Source organism: Ascaphus truei, chromosome 7, assembly GCF_040206685.1.
Source record: "Ascaphus truei isolate aAscTru1 chromosome 7, aAscTru1.hap1, whole genome shotgun sequence".
Classification (NCBI taxonomy): domain Eukaryota; kingdom Metazoa; phylum Chordata; class Amphibia; order Anura; family Ascaphidae; genus Ascaphus; species Ascaphus truei.
The window spans coordinates 70098559-70119077 of NC_134489.1; the positions used below are offsets into that span (position 1 = coordinate 70098559).

The following is a 20519-nucleotide window of genomic DNA, read 5'->3' on the forward strand; positions in this document are numbered from 1 at the left end:
GGAGACTCACGTGGTTTCAATAAAAATAGAGCGTTTCAGAGATCATTGGCACTGAGCTTGACTCTGGTATGCAGATACTGGAACCCCAATCGGAAACGGTCTGATGTGGTGTGATGCAGTGCCACTCATGGGATAGCGTCAGTCAGGATCAAGAGAGAAAAGTATCCATAGTGTAATCCAGTCAAATATACACAATTTAATAAAGGTAATTAAGATTCAACACTTACACAGTGTAATAAAATATCAGACACATAATACATGATATCATCACTAGATCGGTAACTCCCCGCTGCCACCGTCTCAGACCTCTCAGTCCCACACTGCTTCCGAACCGGAACGCTTGTCGGGATGGATGTCTGAAATAGGAGGGTCTTGCGCGAACAATGCAGCACCGTGCAGCTTAGCAAGGGAAGCAATCGGGAGTCCTCTGATGATGTCACACAAGCGACTCTACGCGTTTCACTAAGGCTCGTAGCTTCGTCAGGAGTCACCAACCCTCCGTGTCCCTGTAGCTGGGTGGGAGGGGGGAGGCAGGGTGGATGATAGCGCTGAGCGCGCCCTGTCTCTGTAGCTTGGGGTGGAGGGAGAGCGCCGTGTCCCTGTAGCTCGGGGGGGGGGGGGGGAGGGGGGAGAGTACTAAGCGCGGTGTCAGAGGAGGGGGGGGATCACTGGGAAAGCCTTCAGACACACACACACATTGACTGACTGACACACACTGACACACACACAGTGACGCACACACTGACTGACACTCTCACACACAGTGACGCACACAAAAGAAATTCAGTTACTATAAATATAGAAGTGCAAATAGCTAAAACATGCCTTCTAAGTCAAACTGCTTTGCGTTTTGGCACTGAAATTGTGTTTTTAGTTTTAATTAAAACCATCACCGTCACAAATACAATTTCTGTGACAAAACAGTGACAAAATACAAAGAAGTTTCACTTAAAATGCATATACTCAGCACACACACATTTTTTTTTTTTTTCATAAAAATGGAGGCCCAGAAAACTGGCGATAAAATAAATATGACGCTAAATATTTGTGAGACTTTCGAATGGACTGAAACGTGACAGGCCTCCTTAAAAGTATTATGTCCACTGGAAATAACATTAACAAACGAAAATACAAGCAATAAGCAGGTATGGCAACAACGTACAAAAGATTAGGGTGAAATAATCCTACACCACGTGCATTTAATTTACTGCTTTATTTCATGTAACCCCTGTAGCACCATAGCCGCAGCTTCCTGTTTATTTTTAAGGCAAGGTGACAGGTAACCACGCCCATCATACATTTTGTCGTCCAATCAACTTGCAAGAAAGGCAGCGAGGGGAAAGCGTGTCACTATGGGAGTGTCGTCATAAGACAGGCTGAGCGTGCGGTAGCGGTTGGCTCATAATGAGAGTTGGGTTATTGACAGCTCCACGAGGTCACGTGCGACTCGGACTTTCCGCGAGATATTCTAGTGCCAGTGACCAGCGTGATAGAGTTCGGGTGAGAGGGAGGCGGGAACAGTGCACGCAGCGGAAGGTGGGACTGACGGAGGAAGGTAGAAAAGAGCATAAGAAAGGTGTTGTACGGGATAATTTTGTGTCGGGAGGTGGTGTAGATGAAGAAGACCAGGAGACTGTAGAAGGACGCAAGATGAAAAAGATTGGAGAGGGAAGAGAGGTTAATATGAATGTGCTGAGGTAGAAAAGAGGCGGTGGGTGAGGTTGAGAAGTGATACGGGTGGTGCAGGGATTGGAGGAGATATGGGGGGGTACAGGGAGTGGAGGAGATGCGGTTGGGGTGCAGGGAGTGGAGAAGATGGGGGGTTCAGGGAGTGGAGGACTTGCGGGGGGGGGGGGGGGGTGCAGGGAGTGGAGGAGATGCGGGGGGGGGGGGGGGGTGCAGGGAGTGGAGGAGATGGGGGGGGGTTCAGGGAGTGGAGGAGATGGGGGGGGTTCAGGGAGTGGAGGAGATGCGGGGGGGGGTTCAGGGAGTGGAGGAGATGCGGGGGCGTTCAGGGAGTGGAGGAGATGCGGGGGGGTTCAGGGAGTGGAGGAGATGCGGGGGGGTTCAGGGAGTGGAGGAGATGCGGGGGGGTTCAGGGAGTGGAGGAGATGCGGGGGGGTTCAGGGAGTGGAGGAGATGCGGGGGGTGCAGGGAGTGGAGGAGATGCGGGGGGGTGCAGGGAGTGGAGGAGATGCGGGGGGTGCAGGTAGGGGAGGAGATGCGGGGGGGTGCAGGGAGTGGAGGAGATGCGGGGGGGTGGAGGGGATGCGGGGGGTGGACAAGAGATGAGGCTGCAGGTGCGGTAGAGAAGGGATCTGGACGTTGAGATGTAGAAGCAATGAGGAGGCTGCAGGAAGAGGTGGACAAGAGATGAGGAGGCTGCAGGAAGAGGTGGACAAGAGATGAGGCTGCAGGAAAAGGTGGACAAGAGACATGGAGGCTGCAGGAAGAGGTGGACAAGAGACGTGGAGGCTGCAGGAAGAGGTGGACAAGAGATGAGGCTGCAGGAAAAGGTGGACAAGAGACATGGAGGCTGCAGGAACAGGTGGACAAGAGACGTGGAGGCTGCAGGAAGAGGTGGACGAGATGTGGCTGCACCACCAAAAAGGAAGGAGGGTAGTTTGGATACAAAAATAACTTTAATAGATCATAGGCTGGTAGACCAGGTCTACATGCCTATGATCTATTAAAGTTATTTTTGTATCCAAGCTACCCGCGTTCATTTTTGGTAGTGTGTAGCAACCTCTTCATTTTTGTTCATCCATTCTTGCGGACAGCACACCGGAGGACATTGATCAGGCCTGGAAGTCAAGGAATCACAACGTATATTGACTTTGTGCAGTAATAGTCATTTGCCTTGCTGGAGACGACATATGGATGTCTGGGGGAGTGCTTACTCTGAATTTTAAGGATACATGGGAATACTTTACACCATTCATCTCCCTGGATGCTGCACACTCTGATATGAGTGGGGCCAATTAGGCTATATCCTATTTGTTACTAAACTGGACACCCCCGAACATATACTCCATATACACATTTATGGGCCTGATCTTATCCAATTCTATAAGAAGTTGTTCAAGTTTAAGGAGACCTCAACATTCCTTATTGCTAGGAATATTTTGGAGCCTCAAATTCCACTGAACTTTCTATCCTTGCAGGTGAGGTAGAGAAGAGATCTGGACGTGAGACGTAGAAGAAATGAGTCGGTTGCAGTTGTGGCAGAGAAAAGTTGAGGGTTCTGAAGGCAGTGAAGAGTTGAGGTGGGGAAGAGTTGAGCATGGAAGTGAGGCGGGGAAGGGTGAGTCCGAGGCAGAAAGAGTTGAGGAGTCTCCAGGTGAGGCAGAGAAGAGATCTGAAGGCAAGGTTGAGAAGAGATGAATACCTACGGATGAGGCAGAGAAGATGGGGACTGCAGGCTAGTCTGTGAATAGAAGACAAGGGCTGCAGGCAAAATTGGTCAATGAATCAGCAGCGATAAGGGAAGGTGGCTAATCTGTGGGACACAAGTGACGGATATGTGGATCCTATAAGGCCTGAATAAGGTGATTCCTAACAGTTTTGTAACTGAAAGTTGCATTCTGGGTTAGGAGTAGGATGGACTATGGTATGGACAGAATGCAGAAATAGCAGACCTAGTTCGCATTCTAAGCACACATATGCTCTTGTTCCCCTTCCACGCTCTTCAGCCTAATGGAGATTATCTTACGCATCACATGAAGTCTGTTGCTCTGTCTCTAGTGCCTATATCAGAAGCAAAAGTATTTGAATACATTATGTGATACGGATCCCAATTAGACATTGTAAAATATCTGTGATGGCAGATACACACTAATCCTATATGTTTTTGAAAATAATGAGATATTCTCTGCTACATTACCATTACAGCCCAAATCAAAACCATTTCTGGGACCTATTTATCAAAGTGCGAGAATAGACTTTTAGAACGATAAATGGCAATATCGCTGGAAAAGGTATCTGTGCGTGTTATTTAGAGCACCTGCAAGTCCGCACCTTTTCAAAAGGTGTAATTTAAGTAGCCGTTTAATTAGATGAAGCAAAGAGAGCAATTAATATATACACTCAGCACGTAACCTACTACAATTAGTGATGTGATCACCCTGTGATACTTAATACAGAATGTTTGACATTTGCATCCAATTAAAATGTCCTTAAAGTAGTCAGTTGTAAAATGTTTCTGATAGGAAAGGGCAGCCTGGGTCACCAGTCTGGGTCACCCACAGGTTCTTCTCAAAAGCCAATTCATGCAATACTTAACGAAAAAATGATTCTCCTTGGCGCAGGATTGTTGAAGAAAGATATATACTAGTGTTGTACTGGGTCCTATATTTTTCTAAAACCTGGGTAACGGGTACCTGGCAAAATGAATAATTTTACCAGGACAGGTACCTGGTTACCCGGAAGGCCCTTACCTGCAGGATGAGGAAGACCACTGCGGAGGGTGTGGGCGGTTGCAGCAACATCTGGGTGCAGCAGCAGACGTCTTGGTGGCGGATTCAGCAGCCAAAGTCCTTGTTGAGCCAGCGGGAACTGCAGGAACAGAGCAGACAGCTGATGCCTGTGGGAGCCGGGAAACCATGTGACCGGAGCAGGAGCTCCTGCTCCGGTCACATGGTTTCCCCGACTCCCACAGGCATCAGCTGTCTGCTCTGTTCCTTCTGCTCCCGCCGGCTCAACAAGGACTTCGGCTGCTGCATCCGCCACCAGAGCGTCTGCTGCTGCACCCAGATGTCACACCGGTCTTCCTCACCGGTCTTCCTCACCTTTTCGTCACCGACTGCAGGTAAGTGTTGAACTATTTTCAGCTGCACTGAAATTACCCGGCGCCGGTTCCGACCCGCTATTGGTCCCAGCCCCTGCTGGCCGGTCCGGGTAATTTCCGGGTAGCTGAAAAAGCGCAGAGTACGGGTAATTTCCGGGTACTCGGTACATCACTAATATATACAGATGTTTTCTTTGGTCTTAAAGTCCAATTCGTTCCTTTCGTTCTATGAATGGTGCATTGTTCCGAGATGATCCTCTCAGGAATGTTGTCCTACAGGATAAACAAAAGGAGACGAAAGAATATAGCGCAATATGTCTATTCTTCAACAGGAACTGTTTGCTCTTTGTGTATCTTTCATTTAAGCATGTACAAATAAAATGAGCTCTTCAAGCAAACTCGACTCCTCTTTCTTGCTTATATCCCTTGCACTCCTAATAGTGTAGCTCACAAATCACCATAAATAAAGTACATATACTGTAAAAACTTAACCACATGCAATGTGCACACTTAACCCGGAATCACACTTAGATTTCCCAGTGTTTGGTGGCTTTTAAAAGAATTGCCGTCACCAGTGTGTATAATTTTGAGCCTTGACGTTTCCAGCTGGGGTTGTCAGTTTCTCTCTCCTCGCGGCCGCGACTGATGCCTCTCCTTCCCCAATGACGTCACTGATTCACCAGCTCTCGTGTCATACGTGTTGCAATGTGCTTAAGCTCTAACCAACATGTTTCATAACTTCCTGGTAACTTCCTCAGGGTTTTAGCCTCTCTTGATTTGCCAGGATATAAATACTCTGCTGTAGCCCGTTAATCCCTTGTTTGCCTCAGATGACCCATCTATCACTGAAACTCAAATTCATAACATTAGCATGGTGGCATCATAGAATACATAATTATCACATTGCACAATAATAACTACAATTGTAGAAAACTTCAAAAGAATGCAATAGACCTAAGTGAGATGTAAATAGATAAGGCTATATCCTAATATCACAGATGCACATTTTGAATTTTTGTTCTACATAATCTTGGATTAGGGTGATAGGTCATCTGAATGGAATATGGACGCTGTCGGAGAACAGCTTGTATACTACAGGTTCTCGCTAGTCCAGCTGTTCCAGAGAAACAAAATGGCCGCCCACACTGGATATGGTGTCCTCAGTAGTTCACAAATCCTACACGTTTTACCAAATGAATGGCTTCCTCAGGGATTTGATTTCTCTTTCACATAGCATGTTAGTAAATAGAATGCTGTCACCAACATTTTGTTATGGATTGTATTTTCTGAAAGATTGTCATCCCTCACAATTTACACAGCGAGCAGTATCTCAGCTGTTAGTTACGCCTGTTTGCGAGATTCACTTTTTTGAAGTGAAACTTCTTTCGTGGCACCTAGTCCTGATAGAACAAAACTGGATAGATGGGGGGCGAAATGTGAAACGGAAGTGACGTCACGTAATGGACGCCGCTCCGCTTACACGTCCCCTGTCACATGCGGCGGCACCCCCACACACACCCGGCTGCTGAAATATGTGGCGGCGATAGCCGCCGCCGCTCCTAACGGCCCGCCTAACTGTTCCACGACCGCTGCCATGCCGCGCATGCGCAGGTGTGATGGCGCCGCTGACGGACGCCACACATGCGCAGAAGCGTCTGGCAACGGCGTCGTTCCACCCACACGCTCCTAACGCCCATTGGCAGTGACGCCATTCAGCCCTCCACTGACGCGGGCGTTCGCGGGCCCCCTGGGCCCGCAGGAAACGGTGGCACACGGCGCAACCCGCGCGGCACAGGGGCTCGGTCACTCATGCCCGTGCCGGGCGCATGTACCCCGCGGGGGTGTGTGTGTGCTGAATTTGCGTGCAGGGGGGGGGAGAGAGAGGGGGAGAGAGGTGGTGCGCAATGTTACACCCCGCCCCTGGCTGCAGCTGGACACATACACACTGACTGACCCACCCACACCCCCACACACACTGACTGACCCACCCACACCCCCACACACACTGACTGACCCACCCACACCCCCACACACACTGACTGACCCACCCACACCCCCACACACACTGACTGACCCACCCACACACACACACACACACTGACTGACCCACCCACACCCCCACACACACTGACTGACCCACCCACACACACTGACTGACCCACCCACACCCCCACACACACTGACTGACCCCCTCACACACACTGACTGACCCCCCCCCCCACCACACACCGCCCCCACACACACACACCCCCCTCCCACACACCCCCACACCACCCCCTCCACACCACACACCCTCCTCCACTCCCCCCCCACACCCCCCACACCACACCCCCCCACACCACACACACACACCACCCCCACACACACCACCCCCCACACACACACCCCCACCCCACACACACCCCCACCCCACACACACACCCCACACACACACACCCACACACTGACTCACATACACACACTGACTGACCCACACTGACTGACACACACAGACACACACACACAGACACACACACACACTGACTGACACACATACGCACACTGACTGACACTGCGCTGTGTGGGGGTGTGGGTGGGTCAGTCAGTGTGTGGGAGTGTGTGGGTGGGTCAGTCAGTGTGTGTGGGGGTGTGGGTGGGTCAGTCAGTGTGTGGGGTGTGTGGGTGGGTCAGTCAGTGTGTGGGAGTGTGTGGGTGGGTCAGTCAGTGTGTGTGGGGGTGTGGGTGGGTCAGTCAGTGTGTGTGTGTGCGTGTGACTGTGCGTGTGACTGTGCGTGTGTGCGTGTCCCACACTGGTGGTGCCGCTCCCCCCCCCAACCGCTGAACACCTTAACGCTCCTCCACACCGGCAGCCGTCCCCCTCAATGCATGCGTAGAGGCTCTGTCCATAGCCATGTTGTGGATGGCAGGTTTCGTGGGGGTGTGATTGGCAGAGGGCGCTGCTGCGAGGCAACCGGTGATTGGCTGTCATTCCCCAACACACTGACTGACACACATACACACACTGGCTGACACACATACACACACTGACACACATACACACTCTGACTGACACACACGCACACACACTGACTGACACACACTCACACACACTGACTGACACACACGCACACACTCTGACTGACACACACGCACACACACTGACTGACACACGCACACACACACTGACTGACACAAATACATACTCACACACTGACTGACACACATACACACACTGACTGACACACATACACACACTGACCGACACAGAGAGACATTCACACAACACAGAGAGAGAGACATACACTGACTGACACACACACACTCACACACTGACTGACACACACACTGACTGACACACACACTGACTCACACACACACACACTGACTCACACACTGACTGACACACGCACACACTGACTGACACACATGCACACACTGGCTGACACACATGCACACACTGGCTGACACACATGCACACACTGGCTGACACACATGCACACACTGACTGACACACATGCACACACTGACTGACACACATGCACACACTGGCTGACACACATGCACACACTGGCTGACACACATGCACACACTGACTGACACACATGCACACACTGACCGACACACATGCACACACTGACTGACACACATACACACACTGACCGACACACATACACACGCTGACTGACACACACACAAACAAACACACACATACTCTCTGACTGACACACATACATACTCACTGACTGACACATACACTGACTGACACATGTGTGCCAAGCACGCGCGTTATAAGTCAATTTCTGTGACAAAAGTCAAAGAAGTTTCACTTACTATGCGCGTGCATAGCACACACAGCTTTTTTTTTCTGTGTCGGAGGTACGAAAATCTAAATAGATTTGTTTTCATGCAGGGATCTAACCACATACAGTAGGTATTTCCATACATGTAAGTCAGATCCACGTTCTTACCAATTTAATTTAATGTAACATACTAAAGTGTCCACATTTATCTTAGAAAGGGATGTATTAAAACTGTAGAAAATTGGCTTTTAGCAGATGTGGAGATGGCACAAGGAAGCTAAAAAATGCATACACATAAAAGAAATTGTGGTGCGGGTGGTGGTGGCAGAAGAAGAGGCAGCGTGGAGGAGGAGGCAGTGTAAGGAATCGGGGAACGCGTCCCCCGCGGCGCACTCCATCCTTACCTGCTGCTGCACAGCCTTCTCATGCAAATAATCTGAAAGTGCGTCCCCCGCGGCGTTCTGCCTCTTTGCCTCTTGCTGTGCAGTCTTCCGTGCACCTTGCAGAGCACGCGCGCCCACGGAGGGCTTTCAAGGTTTCCACGGAGCTTTGCTCCGCCCCTCCGCTTGTGATGCGTGGCGCGCACATGTGACGCGCGTGCACCGCTCCCCAGCCGCGTGTCAACTAATCTCCCTCACCTGTCTCCTGCACCGTTTCAGCCTATCCCTGCCTCTGCTGTGCTCGCACTTGTGCTCTTCCCCTCTGTTCTATTGGTCGCTCCCTGTTATATATGCTCAGCTAGTGCATTCACTCTTTGGCTGAGCATAGTCATAGGTGTCCCTGTGTTCCCACTTCCCTGTGCCTGCCTTTTTCCTGCTTGGCTCTCTGTGTACCGACCAAGCTAGAATTTGGACCACTCTCTGGAATACTGACCCCGACTTACCTCGGACTTTACGTTCTTCTCCATCCCTGATCACGGCTAACGGACAATCTACTATCCTCCCTGGCTCCAACCCTAGACCACAGCACTCCGAACTCTGACTATTCTACTGGCACTTACCTACGACCTTGGCAAGTATTAGCACTAACCAACTCTCCAATCCAGACCCGGCGATCTTGACTATCCATCCTCCAGGCGTGCCTCCGCTGCTGTGGATGCATAGTTTAATACTTTCCCACCTCAGTACCCGGGTCCCGTCTTGTGCGTGGTGAGCGCAAGCGTTACAGGCGGGAACCCACCCAGGTGGTTCTATCACGGAAATTAGGACTGATCAGGAGTCCGGCCCAACATCCATAATCACTGCCTTGGTGGACTCCAGACGCACTACTCCCTTCTCTGCTTCTGACCGCACCACAGGTAGGGACTGAGGGAGAAGGAGAGTGAGGGAGGGAGAGAAGGTGCGTGAAGGAGAAAATGAGAGAAGGGAGGAGAGAGGGAGAAGGGGGGAGACAAAAGAAGGGGTGGGAGTTAGTGAGACAGAGGCAGAGGGGGGGTAAGAGAGAAAGGGTAGGGGAGATTCAGGTGAGGAGGATAGCTTTGGTAAGCTTTGCATGTCACAGACTTAATGTAGAGTCTACATTAAGCATGTGGCCCGCAAAGCTTACCAAAGCTTGTTAAGAGGCCCTCCAGCCAAAATAAATGGCCGTCCCTGTTATCAGATTGTAAACTATGCTAATGCAAGACGGTCTCTGTATGACATATTTGTAACTTGAATTTGGAATAAGAGTCTAGGGCTTTGTTGGAAGTTCAATATTAAGTTTGTTCTTGTGTGATCTTGTAGAGTGTGCACACTTGAAGACCTTCATAAAATAAACAATTTAATATTAAGCTGTAATTAAAAAAAATCTTATTTTTCAATAGTGCTGTACCAGATTACAAAATGGGCGATGTTGAAAAAGGAAAGAAGATATTTATTCAGAAATGTGCCCAGTGTCACACAGTTGAAAAGAATGGAAAACATAAAGTGGGACCAAACCTATGGGGTTTCTTTGGTCGTAAAACTGGCCAAGCTCCCGGATTTTCCTACACTGATGCAAATAAAAACAAAGGTAAAATGGAGAAGATGTATATTGTAAAACAGGACTGCAGAAACAGTCAAATAGGTCCCATAGGGATTTCTTACATTACCAGTTTGCCACATGCTGTTGGGCAAATCCTTGTTTTGCTTCTTAAACTATGCAAGACTTTCAGCTGGGAAACCAGCACGTGGGTCATTATTTCCCCTCTCTTTGCAGTTGAGAGCAGTTTCAAAAAGGATTGTCACAACATAAACCCATTGATTTGGCACAATATACAATTACAATATGGTAATTTAATTTCCATGAACCTACAATGTTATCTTTGTATGACTGACTGAATAAGCACAATAGCAACAAAAAAAATGAATTCACAACCAGGGTTAAAAATGTGGGGGCTTCCAACCGAATAAGGCTAATTATTCATGAGGCATATCCGGATGGCTGGTAGCAAGTAGCCATGCAGGAATAAAATGGGTATTCCATACCATGGAATACAATACCTTAAATGTAAAGTATCTGTCTAACAGACACAAGTTTACACCTTATGACCTGTTTACATTATGTACTGCCAATCTTTGGCACATAAAGGTCCTATACAGTGGGACACCACAGTCCTTTGTGACAGAAAATCAGAAGCAAAGTAAAAATAAACATTTAAACTAAAAGGTATTTATAGTGTTAAACTGCAATATACTGTGTTTATTGTATGGTATGTATGTATATGTATGATAAAGGGTGAAAATGTAGATGTTAAGTATAGGTAGTCGGATACATTGACACATGTATATAGTTAGGGGTGCAGAACACAAAACGGTTGATAACTACCGTTATTCATCATATTTTAATAAAGCACATTTTTCTTACAGCTGAAAAATAGATTCAATCACTTCTAACATAGAGGCATGTAAATGAGATGCACATATCAATGAATCTTTCCTGGAAAATGTATTTTTTAAATACACGTATGGAAGATAAAGGACTATTCACCACCATTTTGCTTCATCTGAAAATGTAGCCCTTACTTGATCTTAGTTTTTCTTACAAATGTCTTCCCGTGTGTCACTCTCAGGCCTTTTTTAGCAGCACATGTGTGCTGTAAATGGTGCCACTCCATAAGTACTGTTCTGCATTTTCAGTATTTACAGATTTTTACTAATAAATTACTAGTTTTTTTTATTTATTAAGGAAATTCAGTTTTTAGTGATTTATACTTGTTTAACAATCTACCTAATATTTTTTCCTGGTATTTATTTTGGTTAAACATTATTGCTTTACTTAAAGCAGTTCCTGTAAAACACAGAACAGACAAACGGTGGAGATTGTCAACTCAAGCAAAGTCATATTGCTCTATAATTGGCTCACGTCACAATCTTTAAGAAATACAAAATAAGCATAAAACTAATTACGTAATTTAAAAGCAGTGAATAATATTATATTTATACAAATATCGGCATTTCTGTAATGAAATCTGAAAATAGGAATTCCTGATTTATTTGTTTTTAATGTGATTTCATCCAGGTTGAATATAATTATAGACTGTGGGGACATAGTATATTGTACATAACCCCTTTCTCACATGGCAAAACCAGACCCCCTCTATAACTCAATATGCTGTTTTGTCCTACAATGTAACTATATCACAGTGAAATGCTCAAAGAACTAGATGGGCCATCACTTGAGTCTAGGCGCAAAGTTAATTTTTCCTGTCTTGCCTTATACTTTCTGGGCAAGCTACCCGCCTATCTGAACAAACTCCTCATCGCCCCTACTACACGCATCTCTTATCACCTGAGATCTGACTCCAAAAGACTGTTCACGGCCCCAACGTTTAACAAGGAATCCGGTCGCTCCTTCTTTTACCATGCACCTCACAACTGGAAAAACCTACCTGAGACTCAAATCCGCCACTGTTCTTAATTCTTTCAAGACAAAGGGGCTTATTCTGTAAGGTGGGATAGTATAGTATAGATGCCGTGCTAGTGCATGAAAAGTCCCTTTGACTTTAATGGGGCTTTTCAGGCAATAACACATCACCTGCATTTTTAACACCTTACAGAATAAGGGCCTAAGGCTGTCTCACATTTGAATCTGGTCTGTAACTGTTGCATACGCCAATAACATTATCTTTAACTGTTCATTAAATATCTTTATATATAACGTATAACCCTGTTCATTTAACGTAACCATGTATTGTTATCATAACTCTGTGCCCAGGCCATACTTGTGAAAGAGAGGTAACTCAATGTATTATTTCCTGGTAAAACATTTTATAAATAAATACTATGCATCAAAGCTGTCACAGTTATGTTGTATGCTTTTGCATTATACTATGGGGGCAGAGAGCCGTAGAGTTGATGCTCTACTGCAGGGGTGCCCAACTCCAGTCCTCAGGAGCCACCAACACGTTGGGTTTTAAGTATATCCCTACTTCAGCACAAGTGGCTCAGTCATTTTGATTGAACACCTGTGCTGAAGCCAGGATATCATTACAACCGGACATGTTGGTGGCCCTTGAGGACTGGACTTTAACACCCCTGCTCTACTGCTCCAATTTTTACAAAATATGACACAATTGTTGAGCTCGTCACAGTCTCACTGATATATCAAATGCCTGAAAAACATTGTTACAAAAAGATGTTAGGTGGACCAATAACTCACTTGGATTTAATTCAGTCTAATCTTCTTCTATACTGCTGCATGTTTTTTTTATTTTTATGAGAAATCCCAGATGTAACCTGCTCTGAATTGTCTTTATATAACTATGTGCAATATCTTTTCCTGATTTGTTTAGAATAGTACAGGGGTGGCCAACTCCAGTCTTCAAAAGCCACCAACAGGTCAGGTTTTCAGGATATTCATGATTCAGCACAGGTGGCACGGTCATAACTGAGCCACAGATGAGCCACCTGTGCCGAAGCAGGAATATCCTGAAAACCTGGCCTGTTGATGACCCTGGGGGACCAGAGTTGGCCACCCCTGGAATAGTAAGTTGTTTTAAGGTGATAGCATTTTCACATGGTGCTGCTTACAAATCATATTTCATAACTTAAAATATAATATTTAATTTGTGGAATAGATTCTGTGTGTAGAAGAAGAAATTAGCTTACATTTTAAACTAATGTCCAACACCAAAATTGAGTTTAAAGACTCCGATATTGATAAAGCAGCTTTAATTAGCTGAGGAAACATCATGAATGAAAATTATAATTATTTTTTATTGAAGTAACATTGCACCAAAACTTTTAATCTACCAACATGTTTTCTAAATATATATTATTGGAATGAGCCAGTACTACTTTATCCTAATAAATAATACAGGTAATAAGTTTGAATAAACTTTAGAAGGAGGTAATATTGCTAAAAAATAAATCTTTTAGTTGCATGTATTCTAGTTTGAGATAACCTGAAGCAAGAAAATGAGAATGAAAGTTTAATTAAATTAGTTTAGTGAAATGAAGTGTAGCTTATTTATTTCATGAATAAGTGATCAAACATGCATACATCATTTGTTCTTTATTTTCCAGGTATTGTTTGGGGAGATAATACCCTGCTAGAATATTTGGAGAACCCCAAGAAATTTATACCAGGAACCAAAATGATTTTTGCTGGTATTAAAAATAAGAATGAGCGATTAGATCTAATTGCCTATTTAAAGAAATCAACATCGAAGTGACATGTTGAACAATGTTTCGTATCATGAAACAAGATGTCAGCCTTGTAAAAATGAATTGCTAAATTCTCAAGAAGAATACTGAGTGTTAGGTCTTTTCGTGTGCATCTACTAGACTAAAAAGTTAAATAAAGCTGGCTGTTTTTAGGGAAAGTTGGTTTGTACTGTAACTGTTTATTCTGTTATGTGTTTAGCATACACGGGTATTCTTTAAACTACATTTCTGTTTAAGTGCCCTGCAACTTATGGATGAGTTAACAGGGCTATAGCACAAAAACATAGTACTGTATTTAAGAATTGCATATATATTGGTGCAAATTTGCCATTAATTTATTGCAGGCTCCTGCACCTAATAAAGGAATAACTGCAGATCTTCCATTCTAGCAACCAAAATCCAGAATATTGTTTTTCATATAAACCATATTGTTAGGTATACAATAAAGTTGTGGATATAGTCTTACTAAGAACATGTAACTATTGTGAATCACAATCTATCACCCATTAATTGTTCACAGTGTGTGGACAATTTATCTTATTAAGCCACGACCTACAATAAAAGTTTGTGAGTGCAGATGCAGAGTTTTTCTAAAAACCTAACAAGGTGCAATTTTTACTTAGGGTTTTATTCCAAATCCAATCAACCTTGCTAACATCTCCGCCCTTATTAATCTTTGTCCTATCACCGAAATTGTGTTTTCGGTACCCTCCAATAGATGTCTCCACTCTTGAAGTATACATCCAGGGTATGAAGGGAGCAATAAGTCAGGAACACCCCCAAAAACCAAGAAAAAATACGATGGTGCAATAAAATCACATAAGGATGGTGGAACAAAACTTGGCTCGTACAAATTGCCTACTTACAAGAAGTAAGTGAAAAGTCAGCATGAATCGGGGAACAAGGCAAACAGGAACACAGGAGAGCTCTCGCTCGAGATGGAAACACAACGGAGAGATGTGTATGTGTGTGTGTGTGTGTGTGTGAGTATATGTGTGTGCATGGGTTGTGTGAGTGAAGAAAGCCCTAAAAACGATTTTTTTTAAAGAAAAAAAAAGTTTAATAAATATATTTTTATTTTATTTCTGCAATCATTGACACATACACACACACATCCATACATATGTAGCCCCGAGGTATATTTTCGTGTTCTGGCCCCCCTCCGCGAGTGCCGTGCGGTAGCGGGTGCCGCCGGAGTCTGCGACGGACCCGCCGGCACATCGCGAGGGTGGGGGCCAGTGCAGGGAGCAGAGCGTTGCTGTGAGGCGCAGGCCGGTTGCCGGGGACGCGATCGGGCCGTCGCTAAGGCCGCGATCGCGTTGCCACCGGCCCGGCGGCTTGTGCAGAGGGCGCCGCCATTGCGCGTTAGCTTGCGCATGCGCAGTAGGCGGCAAGCGCGAGATAGGACCCCAGGGCTAGGGAGAGATCGCGCGAGAGTAGGGAAGTGTAGAGGGAGGTTGAGGCGGCCATTAGGCGTTCGCGCATGCGTGGGAGAAGCGCGCACGCGGCCCCAATGCTTAGGCAGCCCCCTGGGAACTACAACTCCCAGGAGGCATAGGGGGACAGAGGTCAGGTGCTCCATTGCGGCCAATAGGGCTGGAGGAAGCTCAGCCCGGGAAAAGAGATACATTTCCCGGGCTTTGCACACGGCAGTCAGGCTGAGGAGGAGGAAGGAGAAGGAAGGGTGCAGGGAGCGAGTGGCTCCTGCACCAGGTAAGGGTTCTCCTTAGGTCCCCAGGCAGGCCCCAATTCCCGGTAAGGGCAGGGGGTAACTGAAGAGGGACGGCCCTAGATAAGGAGGTCACCCTTAGGAGTGAAAGGTGCAGGTTTGGCAGTGCCACAGCGGGTAGTGCTGTGCGCACTGGCAAATAGGCACAGAGTGTGTACAGTGGATTTGATGCGGGATTCAGGTGGCTGTGTACGATTGCAGCTGTGTGTGTGTGTCGCTGCATGTGCTGGGCGCAGTGTGTGCAGCGTGTGTGAATGTCTGCAGGCTGACGGTGAGAGCGGTGTGTCTGCTGCAGGCGATTAGTATCTGGGAGTTAGTTGGTAGTAAGTTACAGATAGGACTGGGTAGCTAGGGGAGGGGGGCAGGTTATTACTCCGCAGGCCCTAGGAGTTTTCCACAAGCCACCCCAGGTTGCGGTTCATCAGGGACAGGCCCTAGGTTAGGGTTCCTGTCACGTTAGGGATAGATAGGGATAGCGGCGGTTGCTGTTCCCGTGAGACGGTGTGTTACCGAGAGACGGTTGTGTTCCCGTGAAGCGGTGGGACCCTCGTTGGGGTCCTGGAGAAGTACCTGGATAGGATCAGACGGAGGCTTCGCACGTCTGACCCTTTTAGAAGAGTGTAGCAGGCCCGAGCATCGGAGTGCTCGGAAGGTATTTCTACACATGTGCACCAACAGGCCTAATAGATAATTTAGTGACTGCGCAGTCACCCACGACCTCCGTAGGAGTACGGGACATTGGGTGTGGGGGATCACTGGACACTGGGTGGGAACACCAGACATTGGGCTGAGGTGATATGGTTAAGGTGATGCGGATAGAGCATGATGTTATGTAATGTGTTATATGTTCTCAAGTAAAGTGTTAGTTATTGTTTTATCGTATACGTGTGTTATTGTATTTCTTACCCAGGGCTATCTTTCATAATGGGGATCCTGGGTAAGTGGAGGCGCTGCACCAGGTAAATGGTAAGGGTTTCCCCAGGCTCCCAGCTAGCGGAGGCTCAGATCTCCTGGAGCCACAGGTGTGATACAGTTACCAGTAGTCCCTTAGAAGAGGTGTGTCGCAAGGAAAGGGACCGGTTAGACCACAAGGGGCCAATGTGAGATTGGGTGGGTCAGGCCGGTTCACAAAAAGGGCTACACATACATACATGCATACATACACACACATACATTTAAGTGCCAGTAGCGGCGCAAAATCATCTTTTCCCCGTCCTTGCCGCTGTCTGTCGGCTTCCCGCTCCCTGCCGTGCGCGCGCGGCGCCATTATAGAAAGGCTGACTAATGTCAGACAACTAAAATTCCACGTGGCCCCAATGCCCCATCTTATCTCTCCCCCCCCCCATCATTTTTATCTCCCCAGGCTGGCAGGCTGGCCCCCATGCCCCCCCATCATTTTTATCTCCCCAGGCTGGCCCCCATGCCCATTCTTATCCCCCCCATCATTTTTATCTCCCCAGGCTGGCCCCCATGCCCCATCTTATTCCCCCCCCATCATTTTTATCTCCCCAGGCTGGCCCCCATGCCCCTTCTTATCCCCCCCATCATTTTTATCTCCCCAAACTGGCAGGCTGGACCCCATGTACCAACCCCCCCCCAAAGAAAAAAAAATTGTCCTTACCTTATTTCCAGGAGACATCTCTGGCTCCGCCCTCGCTGTTCACACCTTCACTCGACAGGCAGCACGAGTGCAGGATGACGGTCACCATCCTCAGGTTAATAGCTGCAGGCTCAGACCAGCATGCATCTGCCGCGCTCGCCCTCCCTACACGCTCGCCCCCCTCCACACACGCTCGCCCACCCCCTCCACACACGCTCCGCCCCCCCACACGCTCCGCCCCCCACACACACGCCACACCTCCCACACATGCTCGCCCCCACACACGCTCGCCCCCCCACACACGCTCACCCCCCCTCACACGATCGCCCCCCGCCCACACACGCTCGCCCCCCACACACGCTCACCCCCCCTCACACGATCGCCCCCCGCCCACACACGCTCGCCCCCCGCCCACACACGCTTGCCCCACCCCCACACACGCTCGCCCCCCACACACGCTCGCCCCCCACCCACACACGCTCGCCCCACCCCCACACACGCTTGCCCCCCCCCACACACACTAGTCGGGTACTGAGGGGAAGGGCATTCCAGAGGTGTGGGGCAGTCAGTGAAAAAGGTTTAAGGCGGGAGAGGGCTTTAGATACAAAGGGGGTAGAAAGAAGACATCCTTGAGAAGAACGCAAGAGTCTGGATGGTGCATAACGAGAAATTAGGGTTGAGATGTAAGGAGGGGCAGAAGAGTGTAAAGCTTTAAAAGTGAGGAGAGGAATGGAGTGTGAGATGCGGGATTTGATCAGAAGCCAGGAGAGGGATTTCATGAGGGGAGATGCTGAGACAGATATAGGAAAGCGTAGAGTGATTCTGGCAGCAGCGTTTAGGATAGATTGTAGGGGAGACAGGTGAGAGGCAGGAAGGCCAGACAGCAGGAGGTTACAGTAATCAAGACGGGAGAGAATGAGGGCCTGAGTCAGAGTTTTAGCAGTCGAGCAACAGAGGAAAGGGCGTATCTTTGTTATATTGCGGATGAAAAAGCGACAGGTTTTAGAAATGTTTTGAATGTGAGGGACGAATGTGAGAGAGGGGTCGAGTGTGACCCCTAGGCAGTGTGCTTGGGCTACTGGGTGAATGATCGTAGTTCCAACAGTAATGTGAAAGGAGGTAGTAGGGCCAGGTTTGGGAGGATGTATGAGGAGCTCTGTTTTAGCCATGTTGAGTTTAAGGCGGCGGAGGGCCATCCAGGATGATATAGCAGAGAGACATTCAGAAACTTTGGTTTGTACTGCAGGTGTAAGGTCAGGTGTTGAAAAGTATATTTGTGTGTCATCAGCATAGAGGTGATAATTAAACCCAAAAGATGTTATTAGGTCACTGTGACAGGGTGAAGTCAACCCCTATCAGTTATGCCTGGGAAACATATGTCTGAGTGCTTCATCCAGCACTCATAAGGGTTAACTCAGGTGGAAGCTAGCTAATCATGATGTAAGCTGACACCTGAGAGCCAGCAAGGTACATAAAGGATCTTGTTACCAGCAGTAGCGGCCTGTGTCAGATGAGAGCACATGGATAGATGTGCTGCTAGCCAGAAGGATACAGTATACTACTTACTGCAGCCAAGGTAAGATTTCTTTCATTTGTTTGCATGACTGCTTAAAAAGACTCTTACGGTTTGGGTATGGTTTAGCCAGCCAGCCTGCTAGCTAGGACTGCTGTGTTAGTCAGTTTTCTCCCAATGTGGAGCAGGATTTATTTGCTTAAAGGGACAGTGTACCTGCATGTTATGTTGCTGTGGAGAAATAAAGCCACTGAACGTTTTCATTTATCCTGAAACTACACGTGTGGACTGTTCCCTGACCTCGGCTACAGGCCGTCCTGCCACAGGTGTGTCAGAAGTGGGATGTTGGACGGGCCCTGTATCTGAAGGGCCACACACACACAGACGAAAAAATAATAATAAAAAAAAAATGGAGACAATTTTTTCTCAGTTCCTTGAGCAACAGCTCCAGCTAGCAGAGAAACAAGCTGAGCAACAGGCCCAGCAAGCTGAGCGACAGGCCCAGCAAGATGAGCGACAGGCCCAGCAAGATGAGTGACAGGCCCGGCGAGAGGAAAAGCTACTCCAATTGTTGGCCGAAGGCCCAGCCCCAGGCAGACCAGGGATTCCAAATAACCCACCGGTGATGCTGCATAAAATGAAGCCAAACGAAGACCCAGAGGCATTTCTCCTCACTTTTGAAAGGGTAGCCACGGCCCACGGCTGGACAGTTGATCGCTGGGTAACGACTCTGGCTCCACTCCTCATAGGGGAAGCTCAGGCAGCCTACCAGGCTCTTCCAGCAGAAGAGGCCATGGACTATCAGCAACTAAAGGCTGCTTTTCTGGATCGCCTAGGCCTCACTCCAGAGACCTACCGACAGCGGTTCCGGACAGTCAAATATACAAACAGAGACAGACCCCGGGTCGTAGCCCACCGCTTAGTAGACTTATGTACCAGGTGGATACAACCGGAAAAACATGACAAGGCAGAGATCCTTGAACAGTTTGTGTTCGAGCAGTTCATACAGATACTGCCCCCCTCCTCCCGCTCCTGGGTAAAAAGACACGCTGCATTTTCCCTGAATTCAGCGGTCCGCTTGGTGGAAAACGTCCTGGGCGACGACACCCAACAGGATAGCTGGGAACGGCCGGTGCAAACACCAGTTGCTTCCGGTGATGCTAGAGGCAGGAGAGCAGACAATCGAGGGGTCTACAACCCGCCAGCTCAGGAGATCCAGTCAACCCGTTCGGAAGACCCTTTCCCATCTCGGAGGGTTCTTGGTACAAACTCCCGCAGAGACGCCCATCCTGGGTCCGAGGCCACTGGATCACTCAAGGGAGGCCGCCACCCACAGTATTCCCCGAGAACCTGGACTCCTGTCACCCACCCGGTGGAGAGGATAACCCCACCAACCAGAAGGGAGGACCACATCCAACAGCGGAGAGGTCCAAACACCGAGCCCCGTCGAGAGCTTCCGCTGACGACCGAGGTTGCGGATTCAGGAGA

At 48.0% G+C, this 20519-nt stretch overlaps 1 protein-coding gene across 5 annotated transcripts; it reads left to right on the forward strand.

Annotated features, from left to right (window-relative positions):
- The first annotated feature begins 1381 nt into the window (after positions 1 to 1381).
- On the forward strand, positions 1382 to 14765 carry LOC142498552 (cytochrome c, somatic A). Of its 5 annotated transcripts, none has more exons than XM_075606777.1 (3): positions 1382 to 1500; positions 10367 to 10554; positions 14049 to 14765. In XM_075606777.1, exons 2-3 carry the CDS (start codon positions 10386 to 10388, stop codon positions 14195 to 14197), a joined length of 318 nt encoding a protein of 105 aa, XP_075462892.1. In that variant the 5' UTR covers positions 1382 to 1500; positions 10367 to 10385; the 3' UTR covers positions 14198 to 14765. The 5 variants fall into 5 exon arrangements, with proteins under 5 accessions (XP_075462892.1, XP_075462889.1, XP_075462890.1 ...); XM_075606774.1 differs by having other exon boundaries at positions 1388 to 1576; XM_075606775.1 differs by having other exon boundaries at positions 1388 to 1555.
- Positions 14766 to 20519: the final 5754 nt, after the last annotated feature.